Below are 24219 nucleotides of genomic sequence, written 5' to 3'. Positions count from 1 at the left end.
GTTGGATTACAGATGAGTTTTTTTCCCCTGTTCTTTACTCTTTACAGCTCACTGACGGGCTGCGTCCTCACAGAGAGCCCTCAGCAGGATGGGTGCTCTCCAGACGCAAAGGCTGTTGTGGATGTGCGTTTTGTTCTTCACAGGAATCACAGCAGTTAGTGGTGAGCTCACTTTCTTTTTTTTATGCATAAAACCAGAAAAAAATAGGATAAAGAAGACATGGCCGATGGTGTCTTAAAAAGCATGTTTCCAGTCTGTTTTACCTGCAATGTGATGCCCATTAGGATGCCAATGTCTTTTGGTAATTTGTAATTTTTTGGGCGGGGGACTTGAGAAACTTCTTGGAAAGTTATGTATGTGAGGATATGTGGCAGGACTTACATGCCCAGTAGACAAAACATTTAAGGTTCAACACATCAGTGGGAAAAGCCAAAGTATGAGCTACTTGAGAATTAAAGTTGGATTTGCATTTAACATTATTTGGTTGTTACAGCATAATCAATTCACGTTGTTATGGAGGATGACCCAGCCTATATACAGCCAGGTAGTCAAGTGTTTCCCATCTAAAGATTTGCAGATTACGATGACACACAGAATAGTAGAAAAAAGATAGATTTCACACATCTGTTTGATTTTTTTTTGTCATTGTTGAGCTTAAAATACAATTAAATAGTTAACCAAACTTGCAAGACTGCCATTATACCATGCAACAAAAGTTCCTGCCTCTGTTTTACCTATATCTAATATCACTGTCAGAATATTAATCCTTTTCTCATGCTTAGAATATGTCATAATGTCACTGTCATGACATTAAACAGCTTTTTTTATTTTATTTTTTAAAGGGGTTTGAACTACTGAATTATGTTTTGTATAGGCTTACATAGAGCTTGAAACTACTCTGCCAGGTAAATTTTGTGGAATAATACAACAAAAAGTTTCAAAACTACTTTACATGACTGCATTATTAATGGAAATTCCACCTGGGTGTCATTTGATAATATGTTATGAATCGGAGGTTTAATGCATGTTCTTGCACAAGCAATTGAGATTCTTGACTAATGTCAATGAGTTCAATTAATTTAAACAGACAAGAGTGTAAGATATTTCAAAGCAAATGAAAATGCAGCATTTAATCACTGTTTTCCTAAATGAAAATGAAAATAACCACTGAAGAATCATTCAAGTTTTGAATTCTTCTTCTCTTGTTTTCAGGCTCAAATGTGTGCACTTCCAGAGGAGCCAGCACATGCAAGCAATGTCTGGCCGTGCACCCTAGTTGTGCGTGGTGTTTCCAAGAGGTGGGTTCCTTTTTCTGCTTCCCTTCATTGAGCCAATCATTTTTCTGCCAGCCAAGTTTATGCAGGTTAATATAGGCAGGCCTCCTAATCAGCCAGAGATTAACTGTCAGAGGAAGTTTTTTTTGCCACTGGGTAAGCTTCTTGTATGTGCCCTCAAAGACATTGAGTTATTGAGTTATTGAGGCAAAGATTTAATAGAGTAAAACCTGGTCTTTCATTCAAGTGAAGAGAAACTGTGGATAACTTTAGCCTGAGTACTCTGAAAGTGTTAAGAGCCACCGGTTGAACTAGGAACGTGAACATTTAAACCCCGGTGAGTTGCTTTAAAAACTGTTTTTCTATGAAAAATGTTGCACCTCTTCCATCAGGACTTTGGACATGGAGTTGCTAGCTCATCTCGCTGCGATCTGAGGACCAACCTCTTGGCAGCAGGCTGTGCTCCATCAGCTCTGGAGTCTCCAACCAGCAAATTACAGGTGATTGAAGATCGACCACTCAGCAACAAAGCGGCAGGAGCAACACAAGATGTTACCCAGATAAAGCCCCAAAGATTACATATCACCCTCAGGCCAGGTGAGATCTCCTTGCCACAGAAGTACTGTTTTCATTTAAATGTAGCTCATGCACAGATACTCTTATTGATTGAATTAGAAAATACTCACTATCATTAACATCAAGGTCATCAAGTGTATGACATTTTCCAGATGATGCCAAGCGCTTCACGGTGAAGGTGCGTCAGGTGGAGGACTACCCCGTAGATCTCTACTACCTCATGGATCTTTCGTACTCCATGAATGACGACCTCTTCCGCCTGAGAACGCTAGGCAAAGGCCTGGCTGAAGCCATGAACCGTACCACCAGCAACCTGCGCATGGGCTTTGGGGCTTTTGTGGACAAGCCACTCTCACCTTACATGTACATCTCACCTGAAGCGGCTGTGAAGAACCCGTGCTACAGGTGAAGCCGTGGACATGCTGTCCTCACCCAGTTTGATCAACACCAGGCCTATTTTATGAAACCAAGTTGAGTTTCCTGCTGTTGTTAATGTAGTTAATGCTGAACCAACCCCATTATCAAGTGAAATATTATCAAAATATAAATATATATTACAGACTATTTTTACATTTAAAGACATATGCTTGATTGGAAGTAATCATGTTTCACAAAATGTTGTAATATTCTTTTTTTTTTAAATGAAAATGTGCTGATTTTATATTATTAACTGGACTTGTGTTTCTAATCAGGAGCAAACTTTACTTTGTTCATTCCTGATACACTCACTAGTGTTGATTTCAGTGTTTTTTTTTTATGTCAGCATATGGGAATTAGCCTCATTATGCAGATGATGTCATTTTTGCATGGACATCTTTAAACACAGCACTTTTTAGTTATAATACAAGCAGACTCACAGCACTTGTTAAAGGCTCATTCTGGCTCTAGTATGTGCTCAGTCAGCTGTTCTGAATCAGCCGCAGGTAACTTACTCAGAGCACAAGTGTCTGAATGCAAGGTGGTGTGAAGTAACTCCACCCCACAGCATTTCTGAGATTGGTTTGGTGATTTATTGTCTCTTGGGGGACGTTTACTTTAGGTTTACACTGTATCTGTCCAGATCCAGCCTTTAGGAATGTTTGGATAAAAGATAAGACAAGTATAGAATTTCAGTCTGCTAGTCTACAAAAAAGATTAGAAAAAGAAGAATCCACATGCAGTTCAGACGACTATATTTAATAGTATTATGTATGAGAACGTGAAGTTATAACACAGTCTTTACACTTGTGGTGGAAGGTTAGGGGTTCAAAAGGAACAAAAAATCCTATTATTCAGAGTCAGCTGTAACTGTTGCCAATTACAACTGACTGTTACAAGACAGTTACAGAGTCAGCTGAGAGCAGCTTCTCTAGATTACAAGGTAGACTAATGAATGTGGACTGCACACCCACTGTTTTCCAAAAATGAGCCATTCCTGCAAAATAGCTTGGAGGGAGTAAATTAATTTAGCATAGTATTAAGCTTGAGACTGATCAGGCTGAACATGTGTACCGACGAGCTTGGTCCTCCTGATCTTTTCTACTAGAACCTTAATCTGTTGAATTGACAATTGTAGACTTTGCCAATAACATCAATGGTTTGGTTCGATGCTAATTAGCTACATTAAACTAACAGAATACTGAACATGTTAAAATGTGGTAAACAGAGAAATTGTATTGGTAAAACATATGTTTTAAATATCAGTACTGGTACTGTGAGTGTTAGCCTGCTACTGTTAGCATTTAGCTAATTGCAGAGCTAAATCAAATGACAGATCTGCCAACTTTTCAATAATCTTTGGAGTGAGAGTTGGTGGAACCAACCAAAGTTTTGCCGCATACACGGCAGCAAGACATAAAACTCATTTTGTCTCATTTTGTGCAGGTTTATTTATAAAATATAGCACTCAGGATATGTGATCCATTGAAATTCCACCTAATGGCAAAACATTAGATACTTGATTTTTGCATATGTAGGTTTCTCTGCTCTGTATACTGTACAGCTATCACATGCATATATATAAAGGCAAAATTTGTCACCACATTTTGTGAAATAATCAGGAAGCCAATGCAAATGTGTATTACACACATACACCACATTAAACTGATGGAAAAAGTCCACATTGTGGAAGGTGGAGTCTCACACATAACTATTAAGAGTTGAGAACAAATTCAGTTCTCACCACATATGATTTCATGTAATACTTATACCTGAAAATGACTATTTTTTTCATCAGTTACTGTTTACTTGTGCTTTCCCTTGTAGATTTTTTGTATTTATGTTCGACATTAAACAGCATGGTTAGGGTTAGGAAAACTTCATGACTTACTTTTAAACTCACAGTCCAGGACTCCTATTGAAATACATTTCCAGCCGTGTTGGGTGGTGGCTCATAATGTAAACTTTTGTATGAATACAGGAAGTTTAATTCATGGCTGTTTAACACCTAACATCTAAAAAAAGCCTGTAAGTTAAAGTTGACATGACAAAAAAAAAAAGAAAATAAACTAATCTTTGTTCTAAATAATTTTAGGGGAGCATTTTGGCTCACCCAAAATACTGACAGTAATTTGGATATTAATCAATCTGATATTAATTGTTAAACTGTTCATTTCTGTTTATTTGACAGCATTAATACCACCTGTCTGCCCCAGTTTGGCTACAAACATGTTCTGTCTCTGACGGAAGAAGTGAGTCGCTTCACGGAGGAGGTGAAGAAGCAGATGGTGTCCAGGAACCGAGATGCCCCGGAGGGAGGCTTTGATGCAATCATCCAGGCTGCTGTGTGCAAGGTGGAGAAACATACTGCACAAACACACACCTCCTCTGTCTCACACACATTGTTTAGATTTTATTTTACATTCTTATTTTCTTATGTCACACACATACTCACCTCAAAACATTTAAGGATCACTAAAAGAGCAATTAACACAGTGCAAGAAAAGAGCAGTATTATAGTCAATGTGAAAACATAGCTGCTTCAAATAAATCCTGAAGGAAAGTGGAAGGAAAATTAAATCCACTCTCAAAAAGATATTTATATATATTTTTTTGCCTTTCATGGAAACCAGGAACAGATCGGTTGGCGTCCAGGTGCATCCCACCTCCTGATCTTCACCTCAGATGCCAAGACTCACGTGGCTCTGGATGGTCGGCTGGCTGGGATTGTGCAGCCCAATGACGGACAGTGCCACCTCAACTCTGACAATATTTACAGCATGTCTACCACCATGGTTAGTGTATACTGTATAAAAGAACTATAAAAACTATATTTAAACATGCAGCCCTGCAAAAGCAGTTTAATTCTGTTTGAGCTAACCCCGCTCTTCGGTTTGGCCTGCAGGATTATCCGTCTCTTGCTTTGATCACAGAGAAGATGTCAGAGAATAATATCAATCTCATCTTTGCAGTAACCAACCCTGTGGTTTCTCTTTACCAGGTGAGTTCACAGCTGTGCACATTCTTTGCATGCAACATATAAAATACACATAAAAACTATAGTAATTCAAATAAATAAACTGAACTAATATTTTTTAAATGAAAGTGAAAGAGGGCAGATCCCTCCTATAACCATCTTATTTTGAACATAGAGTAGTATTTTTTAAAAAGTTTTCCAAACTTCATTGGTTTTAAAGAGAAAATCTTGGATGCTGCTTTACAGGATGAAAGGAAACTAAAATAATAATCATTTGTACACACTATGCAGACACAGAAAAATATAGACTTAATTCCTCATAAACTGATAACACTGTTAAAACCAAACATTTTACCATTTACATGAACTAGTATAAATAAGCTCATTTCACCAAATGTGTAAAATGTAAATATAGGCTAGATCTTATGATTTGTCTTTCATTTTAACCTTGCATTTAATTAAAAATGTGAAAATTAATTATCTAAATATTGATGATTTTTTTTCCTTATCAAGCCACTGAGGAAACAGTGTATTTTGTGAGCAAACAAAGAGAAAAATGGCAATACAGAAAAACATAAATTATTAAAACTTGTGTGAGACCTTGCAAAACTTATTTGGGTTCACTATAACATGACAGACTTCTTGTTTCTGAGTTTTATTAAGGCGATCAATCAGGGAGTGTGATGTTTCAGAGTGCCTTTTCATGACATCTGTAAATTCACACTTGAAGAATCTTCTCTATGTCACATCATTCATAGGACAAAGAAATTAAATCTGAGCATGCACTCGAACAGTTACCAGTTTATACGTCATCAGTTGACCTGGCATTGTTCTTGTTCTACACCTGTTTAAAAGCGAGACATCTCTGCAATAACAACAGTCATATCTAAATGCATTTCATTATGAAAAGAAAATATGATTATTCATATTATATCTAAGGAAATACACACTGTATGACCAGAGAACATAATCAGCTTCAACCATCCACAAATGCAAGTAAAAACAACACATAAAAAAAGATCCAGACACCATTTATTCTGGGCCTGTGTTTGTTTTAGATGAAGTAAGATTTGGTGGAAAGTTGTTCTGTGGATTAAAAAATTCATAAAATGTTTTTGGAGAAATGTTGCATGCTTTGGATTTAAAAGAAGAGAGACACTTTCTGGTTATCGCCTTATATTTCTAAATTTTCTGCTTCAAATTTTATAAGTGCATCAGTACTAATGGCATGGGTCATTTAAATATCTCTGAAGCTGCTATTTTTGCTGCAGTGGACTGGTGACCTATCCACAGCATACCACTATTGCCATTAGGAAATGCTCCAGCCTCCCACTATCCTGCACTGGAATAAGAGGGTAAAAAAATGGATGGATGAATGACTAGCGACCTGTTCAGAGTGTACCCTGCCTCTTACCTAGTAACTGCTGGGATTATCCAGCCTTGCATCCATCCATGGATGGATGGATGGGTGGGTTATCTACAGGTTTTAAAGCAACATATGCTGCCATCTAAACAACTTTTTTTAAATGGAAGTCTTTGCTTATCTCAGCAAAACAATACCAAACAACATTCTGCACATATTGCAGCAGCTTTGGCTCAGAAATGAAGGCGTTTTAGTAAACTGGTCTGCATACTGTCCAGATATGTCACCTACATAAGGAGCACAAATAGGACTTAAGCAGTGTGAAGAAGGCTAAACACCTACATAAAGCCAGAATGAAAAAAAAGACTCCCTTTCAGAAATAAAACCACTATTTCCCTTATTTACTAAACCCTGACTGTTAAAGTCTTCTAATTGAACATGGGGATAAGCAGGCACGTCTCAGCTTCTTTGTAATGTGTTGCCATTAAAATGGAAACAAGGATATGGCTAATTTTTTTAAACAATAAAACATCCATTAAATATTAAAGCTATGCTATCTTTACATCCTAGATTCCCCTTCGATTTATTAAACTCTTGCTTGTCAGAATAATATTGTTTAAACAAGAAAAGCAGAACACTGACTATAGAGAAGACTGAGTCCCAGCTCTTCGCTTTCAGGATGTGTTAGTCCTTTTAGTGTGAAAATCCAACTATGAGGCTAAGAGAAACCAAAGAAGACAGCATGATCTCTTATTGGTACAAATGACTGACATCAGTGTCCATTTTTGTTTTTGTTCTGGTCCACCAATATGCTGAGGGAAACATATCCACTTAAGTTGTAATTGTACATATTAATTTAGACATTTTAACTCATGAGAAAAGGAAACTTTTTGTGATTTTTACAGGTTTATATTTAGCAGGAATAAGATGCATATTTCATATTTGGAGTCTCTGATGACAGCAGTCTAACAGTTTGACCGTCTCCATGTTTTGCAGAACTACAGTGAGCTGATTCCTGGCACCACAGTAGGAACGCTGTCCAACGACTCAGGAAATGTTATTCAGCTCATACTGAAGGCCTACGCCGTAAGCACCTCAGACACACATATACACGCGCATATCCTTGGCTAGACAGTAATTTAGGGGATGACATGTGCTTGTTGACACACACCCACAGTGTCTGAGTCATGTGTTGTCGAGCCAGAGTCTTAGCAGAAAATTCCGCAATGGCTGAAGTGTGAAGTTGACCAAATGTGGGCAACTCATGGCTGTTTTTTTGTTATGTTTCATCTGAGCTGAAAATGCAGACAACAGGTGCATGAGCTGAAAACTGATTCTAGATTAAATCTTGACACATGATTTTTTTGAGTGCAGACAGTAAACAGAACCCGTCACCTACTTGTTTAAAATGAATGGCTACATCTGTCCAAACTTTTGAGTAGTAATTAGAGAAGGCAATTAACTGTTACACATAAACAAACAATAAGTTCTTTTTTCAAATTTAAAGATTATTTCTTTCGTTGGTGCTGACAGAAAATTCGCTCCAAAGTGGAGCTGGAGCTCCAAGGTGTCCCAGAGGAGTTGTCCCTGTCCTTTAACGCCACCTGCCTGAATGGAGAGCTCATCCCAGGCCTTAAATCCTGCTCTGGGCTCAAAATCGGAGATACGGTGAGAGCTGCAACACTTTTATTTCAACAAACAATTTGTATTGCAATAGAACATATCTGATATCTTAGATGCTAACTTGTTCTTACTTGTATAGAATTGTTTCACCTTGGTAACAAAAGTAACCGGTATTAATATTTCAGTTCCTGATGATATTTATATTGTGTTCTTGGACAGTCCGTCTAACTTTTCCATTTCCCTTCCTGAATTTCCACATGGTGTCAAAGAGCAGATAGCGGAAGAAACAGATCACCATTAATGCTTCTTGTCCTTGTTCTGTTTTCTTGTCTTGTTCTTTTTAATACCATCTCTATTTCTGTCAGTTTTTTTTATTTTCTTTATCTTTTGAGGCTTTTTGTTGATCACTATTCAGTCCAGGTGACTTTTCTGGCCTCCACACATTTCTTTCTCTTTGCCTCATCTCCTCTTATTATTTCCATATATGGATGTCTGTCCAGTTGTAGTGACCGCCCACTTTAGGACATTTTCCAGATATGGATGCAGTGCTGACTGAACAATTACTTTGACTAAGTGCATTTGGAGCCTAAGCGCTGTTTCCTCAGTGACTTGATAAGGATGAAAAATGAGTAGCTATTTAATGAACATCAAGTTAGCTGCAGAATCTCTAAAACAAATTTACAAAAACAAAATACATAGCTTTGATCCAAATCTCTCTCATCCAGGTTTCATTCAGTGTGGAGGCACGTGCTCGTGGCTGCCCCAAACAAAAGAAGAAAACGTTTATTATCAAGCCTGTGGGATTCAAGGACTCCCTCTCTATCACCGTCACCTTTGAGTGTGACTGTAAGTGCCAGGCCAAAGCTCAGCCGAACAGCCCCAAATGCAGCCACGGAAATGGAACCTACGAGTGTGGCATCTGTTTGTGCCACCCGGGCCGCTTAGGTCCATACTGCGAGTGTGCAGAGGGCGACTATAATCCCACAGAGCAGGATCGCTGCAGCGGACCTGCAGGATCCGGAGGATCTCAGTCTGCCATCTGCAGTGGGCGTGGAGACTGCGTGTGTGGCCAGTGTGTGTGCCACAGCAGTGATTTTGGAAAGGTCTGGGGAAAGCTGTGTGAGTGTGATGACTTCAACTGCCTGCGATACAAAGGAGAGCTATGCTCAGGTAAGTCTTCATGAGCTGCAGTGAGGAGGAGGTTTACATTTCTTCAGCTTGTTGCAGCATATCAAGTGATAATTATTCTCATTATGAAGTGTATGCAGATGTCCTGTTTTGTCTAATCAATAGTTTAAAATTCACAATATTAATATAACAGCATTGGAAACAACTAAAATTTCATATTAGAGAGGCTAGAACAAGAAAGCTGGGGCATTTTATTCTTAAGACATGGCAGTCTTCTGCAGATCAGCTGGATTTGATGTTTCATTTTTCATAAAAAAAAAAAAAAAAAACATTAATCAACAGACAACAGTCTGACTATTGACTTTACTCTTAATAGGAAAATGTTCTGATTTTCATGTATACCAGAGTTGGGTATTGGTTACTACCCTCATATCTCTGTTTATATCACTGAGTCTTGTTAATGTCTCATATCCACATTTTGTCCCTTAATGGCACTGTGATGTTTGCACCCATTCATAGCTTTTATTGTAGCCTGAAAACACAAAAAGTGTTCTTCGTTTGCTTGTTTCTTTTTTCTGGAATCCATTTCTTTTCTGCATAGACTGGAACTTATGTTGCATTCAGTGTGCATCTGAAGTGGGAACTCAGAACAAAGAATCAGATCATTTTTCAACTTAAGAAACCTTGTTTTCTTTTTCATTTTTCTATGAACAACAATTTTTTTTATTGTAGTTTGCTGAACTTTAAAAAGAAACTTAGCTTTCTTACTTTAAAGGTTCTTTTTTTATATTTAATTAGATATGAGATTTGGATTAATCTACACAAAACACAGGAGCAACAAAAGACTTGGAAAAAGAACCTGATCGATCAAGTTAACCATCAATAACAAGACTGGGTATAAAATAAAGCTTTCCAAAGAGTCTTTCAAGGGTTTTCATCACTAGTCAAAAGAGTGATGGACAAACAGTTAATATAAAACCTCATTTTTCTCAACATAAAATTATAAATATGTTATCATATACAGCCCAACGTTTTAAGTTAACTTGAGAAAAAGGCTAAAAATCTATATTTATTGGATGTGAGCTTCACGCACTTGGGCACCACATCAAAAACAGGCATGATTCTGTAGTAGAAAGCACTTCATGGACTCAATTTGTTTCCAAAAGAGAAACTTAAATAGAGACAACAGGAAATCATGGACATTGCATCCTCTCAGCTAAAGAAACACAAAAGCATCCAGTTTCTTATCATTTCACTCTTTAAAATCCATTCAACACACATGGCAAAGTTAACTCTCACATCTGTGAAGTCCCCATTAAGGCCAAATGATACAGTTTTTTCTTGGCTACATAAGTTGTTTTATTTCAGCAAGACAAAGCTTGTACCACAACATGACTCTACTGTAAGTGCCCAATGTTAAAACAGCCTAACTGCTGACCAGTCACCAAATGAAACTAATGTGGTGTGAAATGGGAAGGAGGATAAAATGACCCCTTGACCACTGTAGATATTTTGTATGGCTGTGGTAGAGTTTCTGGGATGTGCGTACCTTTGTGTTGAGGCTGGCAGCCCCTTTAACCATGTTGACTTGCCACCCACTTCATCTGGGAAGAATTACATACAATAACAATTCTCCCTCCTGCCCAGGACACTGGCTTCATTCACAATAAACACATGGTGTAGCATGTCCACTGTGCGTGAGTGTTAGCTCTCAGGTTGTATGTTTGTGTGAGCTGAGCCAAGCTTTTGTTCCGCAGGGTTCAAAAGCATTCATACATAGAAAACACATTGATAGTAACTTTCTGCAGTTAGAGGGCACCCTGGCTTTTCTGAAAGTTGGTGTTATAAAAAAGCCCGTCTGCGTCATTGGGTGAAACGACATTATATTAGCATCATAATGTTGAGAATGATTATTTTCATTGTTGCATGTCGGTGTTTGTGTCAGATCCAGCAAGGTCTCCAGTCAAAACAAGCAAGTTTTGTGTTCAGATCTTCAAACACAACCAAAACCTTTTTGGTTTTGGTTGGTCATACAGACAGAAAGAGGTGGAGAATCTTTTTTAAAAGAAGGTCTATCTCAAACTTCTTCGGTCTTAGCTTTACTTCCTTTGAGAGCCCTACCCTAATTATGAAGTCATGTGAAGGCAATGTCTCTCAAATGCATCTTACACCTATTTTTTTTTTTACTTGTCTGACATGTATATTATTTTAAGATTTTGAGTTTTCACTTCCTATTTTTGAGGTACATCAAGTGGAGCTGAGTACTAAAGAGAAGGTGGGACAGTCTGAACAGCCACTCAGTAAAAGTCCACTCCTTTCTCTGTTGCCGCTAGAAAGGGAGAAGCTATTGTAAGCATTTTGTAAAGGAATCGCTGGAAAGATGCAATTATTGAGCTAATTGTAGCCAATCAATGTTTGTATACCAAGAACTTCAACCATAATTGTAATTATTGTTTTATTCATGGACTGTAAGTCCTCCATGACATGGCATGAAAAAATTGTGTCAAGGTACTTAATTAAAAAGAGATTTTCCAGGCAAGTTTTAACTTCTTATATTTGCTTTTGGTAAGAGACCATGACCTTTAAAGCTATGAATAATGTAGTTATACTGTCACCATCTGACTGTATCGGTTACTTTAGTTTATTTGCTTCATACAGTTAAGGAAAATTTCCCTGAATAGCTTTTCTTTAGTTAAGGTTCATTTTAAAAGTTGAGTGGAGACACTTAATAGATGGTTTAAAATAAAAGTGCTGCTGCTTCCTCTCGTGGTTAGCTGAGGGTAAAAAGATGGGTTTAGCCTTCTGATGTGAAAATTAGATATTGTTTGATGTATGATTCAATCACAACTGATCACAGCTGCAGTTGAAATTTAATTTTGAGAAGCTCAGTGATAATTTTATGGAAATATAGGAGCTTTAATGTTGTGTACACAGATAGCCAAACTAAGCAGCATTTAAGAAAGTGTAAAGTCCTTCTTTGCTGTGTGTACACTAAGTCAGTCAGTGGATAATTCATCCTGTGAGTTATGATGCTACTTTTTGCACAATGTAATGTCTCAGGAAACAGAGCAAGAATACTCTAGTGGCAACTTCACTGCTTATGTGGAAAAACATTAGGTATATAGATGGTCTCTTAAGATATCACTCAGATGGACTGCAGTCACATTATCATAATGTAGACAGAATAGACAGAAGTGTCTGGATCACCCATTAATTGTGGCCTGAGTGACTGGATTTGAGTGTTTTCGTTCCATTGTGAGTGTTATCACACCTTTTTAGTGCTGACTACTTGTGACTGGATCACCCAGGATGTGTCAGCACCAAGACCAGGTACCTGTCTCAAGGTCAAAACAAGCACCTGGTCCTGTTAAGCTGAAAAAACTACCTGCCAAGCTGTTAGTTCTTCCATAGCGCTAGCTAATTAGCATGGTAGCTGTAGTAGATGTTTTTACAACACAAAAATATCTTCATGCGTGCTGTTTCAGCAAACTTTCTTGATAATTTGTCTAATTTTTTAAATGGCTTAAACAAATCCTTAATGGAAGATCGTCTGTTAGGTCAGAGCTAGCTTTGCTGAACATTGGGAGCACGATATAAAGCTTATTTGGTTCTGTCCAAAACTAATCATCTATGCTTGTAAAATCAAATGAAGTTCACATTTTAATGTGCAACATTAAAGATGCACCTTTATTTTCATTCAAATTACAACATATAACACAAATGTTTTCCCAACTCTCAAACATCGTTGGTAAAAGAAAAAAGCATCAGACAAGGAATGTAAAGACAGAAAGGAGAACAAAGGATAAGTGCATAATGCAAAGTTCTGGCAGTTTTCTGTTTCATACTTCATTACATCATCATGTCTTATATATCACTCAACCCCCCTCCTATGCTCTCACAAAGAAATGTTTTGCTGTACTGCCCAAAGTCCATAAAGTAACATGAAAATACCTTTCTGCTTACTCATTGGTTAGTGTGGTGTAATGAGGCTAAAAATAAACCCATGTTTGGTCAGAAAAGGGCCATGTGGGAGAGTACTGAAATGTTCAAAGAGTGTGTCTGGGCAGAACATGGTTTGCTTTTGTCTTCAAATCCCTTATTCAGTGTTAGGACCATTCTTCTTCTTCCACAGAATGATGCAATTAAAAGCCAGCAGTATTGTGGTCATGTGGTAATGATGGTTTGTTCATGGATCATCTTTTATCCAGTCAGTCTGTCCTAAGCAGCTTCCTGTCTTATTGTTTATCAGATCATTGTTTTCCGTGGTTATACGCCACAATGTTTTCGGCACTGTCACTCAAACAAACACACACTGGATACACTGAATAAACAAAAGCCAATGATGTGCAAAAATTTACTCACATATGCGGTGAACAATGCAGCCAAAAATAAAAGTGTTGCAGACACCAGTCACACAGTGGAACAGCAGTTTAAAGTCATCTACTTCTGCTTTTCTGAGTTTTAAATCACAAGTCAGGAGCATCAGACTTACAAAGGTTTAACCTGTTTAATTTCTCAGCAAGAACTGTAAACATATTAATTTGTTGATTTTAGCAGTGCTGAAGTGGTTGTTGAATACACAGTATAGAGATGTAACAACAAATCAAAGGTATCAAACAAGTCAAGTAAAATATTAAGAATGACACAGGTTTAGTAAAGTCAGTCATGGCCCCTTAAAACGCAGCAGTTGCCCATATTAAAAAACTCTTGACCACCCAAACATAGTTTTAAACCCACATAACTCCAATTCTATTGGAGCCCCTGATATGTCCTTAGATCCCTTGCATGCCAGATTGTGCATGAAATGGTACATAAAGTTTATTCCATACTGTCTTACCTAACCACTGGAGTTTATTTTATAGCTTGGAAATAAAAGAAATCACTTAAATTAAAATCAAGAAATAGTAAATCCTTGTCTCTTGTTGTTTAGTTTGAACCCTTGGTTCACCTTTGGAGTTTCAAATAAAAAAAATGTTATGATAATATTAAGCCCCATGAATTGCTAATTGCTTTTTTTGTTCAAAAATTGAGATCAGAAACATAAATCTGACCTAAGAGGATTATTTTAATTTTCACTATTCTTAAGTGAAAATTTAAGAGTAGTGATCGTGTGTATGTGTGTGTGTTGGTGTGTGTGTTGTTAAATCTAATCATTCTACATATTCAGTTTATTATATTACTTCAATATTGATCTCATAGCTTAATTTTTGGCAGCATTGTTTAAATTTTTTCATTTAAAGGTGTTCCCAGTATTTTGCTTGCTAACCCTCATATTTTGTTAAGCTAAAGATAATGTAGATTTACATCTCATAATTCTCTAAATTCTAGTGAAGCAGAAACTATAAGTGAGGGTTAGAGGGGAAATAAATGCAGTTTAGGGTCAATTTTAATATTTTATAACATGTAGGTCCCATGGACTTAATACAAATTTCCACTTTTTATGAAAATCCATTGAATAATAATAATAATAATAATACATTTTATTTATTGGCGCCTTTCTTGACACTCAAGGTCACCTTACAGGATAAAACACAAGAGTAAAACAAATCAATAAATACATTCATGAATTAACGGATACATAAAACAATAATAAAAGCAGTGTGAAATATTACAGTGAGTATGCCAGTTTAAACAGATGTGTTTTGAGCTTGGATTTGAACAGTTGTATTGAATCAGAGTTACGGAGAACTGGGAGAGTTCAGATATGTGGCACGTTATAACACATAATATTTACATTTGATGAAAAAAATAGAGCAATAAATCTGAGGTCTGTGGATTAAATGGATTAAATGAGCCCAAGCAGGTTGAAGCAAAATGATTTTAACAACAAAGCTATTTTGAGGTCAAAGTCACAATTTCTTATAATGTTCTTAATAATAAATGTGAACTTGAAAAAGCACAACATATTTAAGATGTTTAAAACAAATGACTCTCACTCATTCAGGTCATATTAATCTCAGCCAATAAATACTCCATCATTACAAAATTCAACCAACCAAAACCATGTTTACACACAGAACATCACTTTTCATATTTTCTTCCCTGTCTTTATTATTCTCTCTCCCTTTGTTTATATCACTGCTGTATATTTACCCCATGTGGAAATTGAAGCTATACCAATAACCAGACTTAGCTGCTGGTCAGAGAATATTTATGCTGTCTTCCTTCCCTCCCAGGCCATGGTGTATGTAACTGTGGCTTCTGCCAGTGTGCACCAGACTGGCAGGGAGACAACTGTAACTGCTCCAGACGCACTGACACCTGTATGTCCAACCTGGGTCTGCTGTGCAGTGGGAGAGGTCAGTGTGTTTGTGGAGTTTGTGAGTGCACACAGCCGGGAGCCTACGGGGCCACATGTGACAAGTGCCCCACCTGCCCAGATGCCTGTACAATGAAGAAGTGAGTGCAAATGCAAAGTCTTGCATGCAGAGGTGTTGAATTTGCCTTCCAGAAGAATTTCTCTGTTTTTGTTTTTTTTTTTAAATCTTTTGTCGTGTCAGGGAGTGTGTGGAGTGTAAACACTTCAAGAGGGGCAAGCTGTTCGAAGACAACACCTGCAGTCGAATATGCAAAGATGAGATTGTGCTTGTGGATGAATTAGGTAAGACACAGCTGATCAAAACTCCACTCAGAAAAACGAGATAGTTATTTTGGTATCACTCATTAATGATGATGTAAATACTAACAACATGCGATATTTATGGTAAATGATCATTTTCAAACGTTTTTAGATGTTGTAAATACATGAGACAGTGATTTGGCAAAGACAAAACTTTGGGCTTACTGATCCTGTTTATCCTACTGGGTTTACCCCGTAGAGGAAAATAACTATCAGCGTTATGATTTTTTAAATATGGTCAGTCAATCAGCCATCATGAGCACCTTTATTTTTAAATGACTTGATTTCATTCATAGTGCCATAAGTTTGTCATTTAGCCAGTATCATCCAAACTAATTGTGTACATAATATTGTCTTGCAAACTGGGCAGTGGACAGGTCTTCCTAGAAAAAGGACCCAAGTGCAGGATAAAAGGAAACAGGTTAAAATGGAAAACAGTGCCCCAGGGCAGAGTACCAAAACAATTCAAACTAAATCCAAGCAGAAAAGACTGAGCCTGAAAGAGCTCTAGAACAAGACAAAAAGGTTTTGTTAGCTAACACAACTGTAAATACACTGGTTAAATCTTAACTAAATACAGGTGATGAGAAACAAGCAAATCTAAACTAGGAGCAAATCATATCTGAATAAATCAGGAAATAAGAACATAGAAAACTACAAAACTAATTTCAAACTTCAATTAACATCTTACAAGCAGGATTTAATATGTGTTTTTATTATTTATACAAATATAATGGTGAAAGGTTCAAGTCTTGGCTAACTGATAAATAAGTTTCTCAACATTTTTTCACACAGTGCTCCATGACACAAACGCTGTAAACTGCACTTACAAAGATGAAGATGACTGTGTGGAGCGTTTCCAGTACTATGAGGACGCCAGTGGCAAATCTATCCTGTTTGTCATCAAAGAGCCAGGTAAGAGCGAGAACCCACTGACGTACCCTAAAGTGCAATCACAGTGGAAACCGCTAGATGCAAGCTCCAGAAGCTTCACATTAAAATCAGATGTAGAAAGAACCGCCATTTTAAATTGTTTTCCAGATAATTATTTATGTGCAAAATAGTTTATTCATATGACAGAAAAAGTTAAAGAGAAAACTGAGTGAATATCACGCAGAAAATTCAGTAAAATCTACTAACTTCACTCCAAATGAATGGACAGTTGCCCTGTGCCGTATGGTTTTACTTACATGTATCTATAATGATATAACACAAGTATGTTGGATTTACAGGCTGTGTGTTGCCCTCAAGTGACCAAAAATATTTCAATACAATAACATACACTGTGCTTCTTCTTCATATGGTTCAACTTCAAGGAAAACTATTTTAGAATTAACAGTTAATACAAGAACTGAACCACTAACAAAGATAAGTCCCTAGAAATGCAAATAAATAAATATAAATTCCACTTTTTGCCTTGTGTTTTTTCTGCACCCAAGCTCCATTTGTCACGTCTCTGCCGCCTGCTCTTCATCTGCTAGTTAGGTGGCCAAATGGAGCGTGGGGTTCAACAGCCTTTAATGACCACCATTGCCCGCAGAGAAAGTCTGTCCTTTGGACTTTACCTTTAATGAATGTGTGTGTTTAATTAAGCACAACTGGGGATCAGAGAAGTGCCCCACAATTTGCCTTGAACACAGGCACTCCCTGCCGTGTCAAAGATGGTTGTAAACAGCCGCACTGCTCAGGAACCAGGATCCTGCTGCTGACTCTACATATCTTCAAGAGGAAAACAGGAGCGGTAGCAAAAGAAAAACGAAGTGAGCCACAGAAAGAACAAATGAATGAAAGGACGATAATTAATGGTGTGAAAACTATTTTAAAAGTACTAATACAAAATGATTTGTGTATAAGCTGTAAGAGGAGTAAGGATCAAAGGAGTCAGCTGAAGAGGCAGTAATAGAGCAAAGTAAGAATGAAAGAGTGAGGAAGAGGAAAGGGACTTTGATGTTGGCTGTAAAAGTTCACCCTGGTTTGTCTCTAGGTTACTCAACAGTGCTGCCCACATATATACTGTATGTGCATGACACAACGGGCTCAAACACAGACACTGAGTAGATGTTTCAAAAATACTTCTAGTCTAACAAACAAATTACTGCACGCACACAACAGCCATTTTTACATTGGTTAAAAACCCACAAAACACTCCCTAACATCTGGTACTTGTACAATGAGTACAATGTGAAAGTGGCATTCAGTCCTGCATCAAATGATTCTGCAGTAGACTCAGCTACAACGTTTTAATCAGCCACAACTGAATTTGGCTTTAATTGGAACACAACACCTGAGTGCATACATTACCTGTCATACGTTTTGGTAAACTTTCCATTGGATTTAATAGGAAAGTGTTCCCAAACTTATGACCAGTAGCGTACACTAGTTTTCACTAAAATCGCTATAGAGTAACAAAAAAGAAATACAGCTTAAATCCCATCTACACTGATACGACAAAACCTTTAAATATACCCCCCAAAAATGATGTCTTCATACTGCAGATCTGGAGTGTTCTTAGCTCAGTGCCAACAACTTTAACATTTTTGTTCTCTCTTGTTACAAATCATGTCTACTGAAATTGGTAGTAGATTTTGTTACATGTAGCTACAAGATACTAAAGCTAGAGACAAAGATACTGGGTGGACACATGATGATGCTCAGAAAGTAATAATGTAGTAATAATGTGATGAGTTGTAACCACATTTAACAGCATAAAGAAAATAACTTTCCATTGACAGACCAAATGGTTTGGGTTGAGGTAAAAGTACAGGTCATGAGTGGTGTTTTACCTACACAGTATGTAGGATGAAATGGTATGCAAAATAATACAGGATATAAAGTAATAACACACAGCATGGCTTGATGTCAAGCTGGTCAAATTGTGTCTTTTCCTAATGATGATGCTGTGTTTGACTGCAAGAGATTGCAGGATATCATCTAAATGTGATTGTATAATTAAATCAAATGTATCCATACTTAATAAGAGATCATAGTCCTGTAGTACAAAGCTTGTTCAGTTCAAACCTTAATAGATTGTGTCTCACCACCACATTAAGATGTGGCCACGGTTTTTTGTAGCTGACCTGTTTATGGTATAATTATGCCATTCCCAAATGCATTACTAAGCGATGACCATGTCTTACCAACCCATGATGATGCAATAAAACTTCCCTCCCGTACCTTATTATCTCATGGCCTTTCCAAGAAAAATGTTCTACAGATGTTGCCAGAGAAGTTCCATACTTCCAGTACTTGTATGTCTCTTTTAGCTAAACCAGGTACTTTGGGACTGTTTACTGTGGGGAGAAAAAGTATTCTATTCTCTGCTATTTTGCATCAAATTATAAGTGGGAAAAATACAACAGTTGGGCATTTAGTAGTTAAAAAGTCAGTTATCTTCCAGAGTGATTAAATTGGGCCTAAAAATCACTTGAAAGAAAAGTTAATGTTGAACATGAACACAAGGAGGCCAGAGAGATGATTCCTAATAAATGCTGTGTCCTTTGTTATCCTGATATGACTCTTGCCAGGGAGAGTAATAAAAAAAATGATTAGGCCTCTCTCCCCTCTTGATACTGAACTAATGTGCTTTTTCAGGACTATGCAAGTAGAGTATGCAGGCCTAGTGGGCAACTGAGTCCTGTCCACTTCAAACTACAAAACATACCACAGGGAAGACCAGACATCTTATCTGTAGTAACCCAAACATGGCCAAATCAACAGCTGATAGTGAGATGCTGACTAAGACAACAGACTTTTGGGCTGTTACACAACTTTGACCTGTATTCTCTTTGTCTCACTGACTCGGCCTCATTTTGAAAAACATCCTTTGAGAATCATTTAAACTCAGGCGGTGTTGAGCTGATTTTTTTTTTACTAATTTTCTCTTGAACGATTCAGCAGCACTTGGCCTTTTACCCTCCCTTGCATTTCTCAAAAACATATTTGGTGGTTAATTTAAGAGCAAGTTTTCCAGAACAGCTAATGATGGGAAAGATGACTGAGGGAAGCACAAGTCATGTATTCTTCCACTCTGGTGATAAAATGTTTCATGTTAATGGGTACTGTCAGCCATCTGAAGTGTGTTCTTGTTGAAACTGTGCAAATCAGGTTTCTGTTGCATTTTGCCAGACCATAATGAGGGATGGGAGACTTGTGGCCTGGCTGTAGGATCTTACTATTTTCCACTGCAGCCTGTCCTCCTCTTTACTCTGGTATTTAATAGTGTTCACAACCAGTACAATCCCCAGATTCTCCTCTATCACTTTTAACTGATACCTTCAGCAGGCATGTTAAAGGGGATTCTTGCTTTCTGTGTCAGAGGCACATAGTCCTAAACCTGAAAAGCCATAACTTTTTGGCTAAGCAGTTAAAACTAATCCACATTTGGGTGAAAGAAGACACAAGGAGGAAACAGGATTATGAAATCACACTTCCTCTGGCCTGCTCTAAGGCTTATCTTCTCCTGTTTCTCTATTTTACTCACCCCTTTATCTCTTCCTGTGCCCATCTAGACTGCCCAAAGGGTCCAGACATTTTAGTGGTGCTTCTGTCAGTGGCAGGAGCCATATTGTTCCTTGGTCTGGCAGCTCTGCTGATCTGGAAGCTACTGGTTACCATCCATGACAGAAGAGAGTTTGCCAAATTTGAGGAAGAGCGTGCTCGTGCCAAGTGGGACACGGTATGTGAATCCAGCAAGAAACTAGCTACTATGAAGGAGTGTATTTAGAAATATGTTGAATATTATGATGGAATTTATGGATCAGTTTGCAGTTTTCAGCAGTAATACCTGTGAAGCTTCCTTTTTGACTCTGTGAACACACACTGGTATGCAAATATTCCTGTAAATCCCCACACACTTACCCACTTACACACATAAAAGGCCACACATGCAGTCAATTGCTCCTGTTTTCTGAAAATGTTTTCTATTATTTTTGTGGCGTGCTGTTACTCCCAGCAGAACAAAAAGCAACCAGCGGAAGGGCTGGGTTTAAATTAGCCAGTGCTAATTAGCTTTACTAGTAATAGGCCTCTTTGTGGCCTCGAAAAAACACACCAAAGGCCTTAGATCTCAAAGAATTACTGTGGTCAATAAGTAACAAGTGAAAGCACAAATTACAAAGTCAAAGATTTCCAAAACTGAAGGGAACATCAATGAAACAAATAGTTAACATATACACACAAAGAAAAAAAGAATTATACTTTATGTTCTATAATGTAATGGATCTTTAAACTGCCTTTGTAGTATTTAACACATATTTCAAGGCTATTTTGTGCTGCTGAATCTCTCATTACCGTGTCTATTTTTCTTTGATTAACAGGGGCACAATCCTCTCTACAAAGGAGCTACATCTACCTTCACAAATATCACATACAGAGGAAAAGACTGATGCTACTGAGCAAAGACGAAGAATAAAGGATGACACAATGAACTTTTACCATCCTTTAGGTGAAAGCAACAAATCATGTGCAGGCTTCTACTGTCACAAGACAATAATTAATAATTGTGTGTAAATATGTAGAAATGATTCAGAAGACACGTTTTATCAGGGATTAGACAGTCATCGATACTACACTGATAAAATAGAAGATACTGTTTTGTGTGTTTTAAGGAAATTTGGCTTTTTTTGTTGAAGTCAGAATGTTTGATTCCCCCATATCCTTCAGATTTGATGTGACTTGGAATGAACTGTTACGTTTTTACTGTATTTTTTTTCTTTCTCTTAATAATTTCCCCTAATGTGGTCAATTTTCTAGGAACATATTTGAAGATGTGAACAATAAAGGCTTCTTTTCCCCCCTTTAAGCAAATGAAGCACATTCAAATGCATGGTAACAATTAATAAGTGACACCAGTGTCCCTTAATGAAACCTGTGAAACACACCAGAACAGACTAAAATAGTCATGGTTTCCTTTCGCAGACATTAGCTTTTATCACATCCTGCCAACATTGTGTTTCCCGCACATGATGTACGCCGCTCAACTTTACAATGAGTCTCCTATTAATTCAAATTAATTCAGTATTTCTAATATAATTTGTAATGGTTACTTTTCTTTTAGTTGTTTAAACTTTTGATTAAACTTTTAGATTAAATAGAAAAAGTAATCATGTTACAGTTGCTGTATTTCAAACATCCAGATAAGATCTTTATCAGTGTTCATACGTGTCAATGGGTAGTTCTGTCTCCTGGGAAGAATGTGGGCTTAGAATCATTTAGTTTCAAACACTGAATTTATCTAATTTATATGTGGCTAGGGAGGTAACATCCTTCCTGAAATTTTCTTTTCACTATGCAAGGCTTTTTGATTATAATGCATTTGTTTCATCTGGATTTAAATTGGAAATGTCTCATGGAGCACTGTACAAAGACCACACCTAACACACAAATACATCACATACACAAGATATACTACCTTAGCGGGTTTAAACGCTCTACTTGGAGCACTGTATCTGTAATCTCAAGGCAGATCATGAGTGACAATGAATGGATTTGATGCAAAGTTTCATGCATAATTTATAAAAAGTTAAGTTACATCTATTTCTATACATATTATCACTTTATAAAATAAAGCTATATGAAGTCTAGTTACTTAGATACAGACCAACAAAGCTGAAGACAGCTTTTAGAGTTTTACAGCTCTTAATTATCATTACATTTGCATACTTTTAACCTCAATGTTCCATGAGGCATGTTTTTAAGTTCAGAAACAAAAACAGTGACCCCTGGTGAAACTTTTTGTGATTTTTACCAAACACATGGGCCTTTTTCAGAGACGGGGCTTAGAGTAAACCAGGACTAAGCCTTAAACATACTAGTTAAACCGGCATATTTAAGTCACTTTCCTAATCTTGTCAGATTGTTTTAGTTAGTCTGAGACTATAGAGTCCTGGATTAAGAAGAATAAACCTAGTGATAGCACAAACCTGGAATGGGCTCAAAAACACCTGAATCTGAAAATAAAGTCATTCAAAAGAATTAATAAAATGATTTTACTCCAACAAGTTGTGCCAAGCTATGTAATTTTTTAAAAACTGCAACTGAGAAAAACAAAAAGCGGTTGGAAATTTGTTGTGAATACAACACAAATGAAAATGTAACCAGAACAACTGCAGGTACGTCAGTAATATCTGATCCACACTTCTCATATTTAAACTCTGATATCATTTCCATTAAATTGTATCAGCTATTACAGCCTTATTTGGGAAAAACCTGAAACTCTCATAAAAAAATGAAAGGCAGAAATCAGAAGAGAACAGCTTTCAAGACAAAACAAGACTGATGAACTGACTGGCCTCCTGTCTGGAATAATAAAGAAACAGCAACGTCCTGATGTTCCACCTGATGATGCCCATTTACACAGCGCAGATAAATGGCAGTTTAATTATACCAAAAAAATAAGATATTTATGTCTTTTCTAAAATAATGCCTTGTGTCTATTTTTAAATATTTAAAACTATTATTTGGAGATATTTACCAATTTGTACAGCTAACAATGCTGATTTTTTTTCCCAGAGGAAAGAAATTTAAACAGGTAAAAAGTTGTAGGCCAAAGTGAACGTGTTCCCTCCATTCCTGCAACATCACCTCACAAAGACTCAAAAAAATAACCATCTATGAGAAGTTAGCCAAAAACATTGTGAGCAAAAATTTTAATAAAGAGGAACATGAAATATAAATAATAAAAACCTTCCACATCTGAATGCTGCTTATCTATCTTGTGAAAACATTGGATTGCAGGGATATTAAATGAAAAGCATTTCTTTTGAAGATAAAGGAGTGGTCTGGAAAAGTTATTTCATCTAAATAAATCAATGGATTCCTCATATCTGTAAGCAATCTTGTAACAGGCGCCTGTGTTGCATATTAGTCTGAACTTAAATAATTAATATAGCTCATACTCCCCACGTGTAGTTACATTGTTATTTCACAGAAAATAAAAAGGTGGTTGCACCAGATTTAGCATTATGCCAATTTCCATCTCACCCCTTACCCCAAATAGACAAGTACAAGAGCAGATAAACATTAACATAGTGCAGGTATTTGTAATGACCAGAAAACCTTGGACTCAAAATAACTCAAACTCAGACTGAAAAGTTGAAAGTTTTATTTACAATGGTGAGTAATGAGTAAACCAGTTTCCTAGCGGTGCAGTCCAACAGATGGGGAGGTGAGCCTGAGATGGGAGGCAAGTGATTTATGGTTCACTGAGGGGAAACAGAGGTAGTTAATGATGGTGTCAAAACTG

General features: G+C 37.1%; 1 protein-coding gene across 1 annotated transcript; it reads left to right on the top strand.

Annotated features, from left to right (window-relative positions):
* LOC121632853 (integrin beta-3-like) lies at positions 1-21998 on the top strand. Its single transcript, XM_041974613.1, has 15 exons — positions 1-161; positions 1213-1298; positions 1667-1871; positions 2003-2255; positions 4459-4621; positions 4901-5062; positions 5173-5268; positions 7604-7693; positions 8141-8275; positions 8956-9400; positions 15535-15757; positions 15859-15959; positions 16773-16892; positions 20486-20652; positions 21293-21998. The coding sequence occupies exons 1-15, from the start codon at positions 89-91 to the stop codon at positions 21359-21361; spliced, it is 2388 nt and encodes a 795-aa protein (XP_041830547.1). The 5' UTR covers positions 1-88; the 3' UTR covers positions 21362-21998.
* Positions 21999-24219: the final 2221 nt, after the last annotated feature.

Source organism: Melanotaenia boesemani, chromosome 21 (assembly GCF_017639745.1).
Source record: "Melanotaenia boesemani isolate fMelBoe1 chromosome 21, fMelBoe1.pri, whole genome shotgun sequence".
Taxonomy (NCBI): domain Eukaryota; kingdom Metazoa; phylum Chordata; class Actinopteri; order Atheriniformes; family Melanotaeniidae; genus Melanotaenia; species Melanotaenia boesemani.
This window is presented reverse-complemented; position numbering and strand designations above follow the sequence as displayed.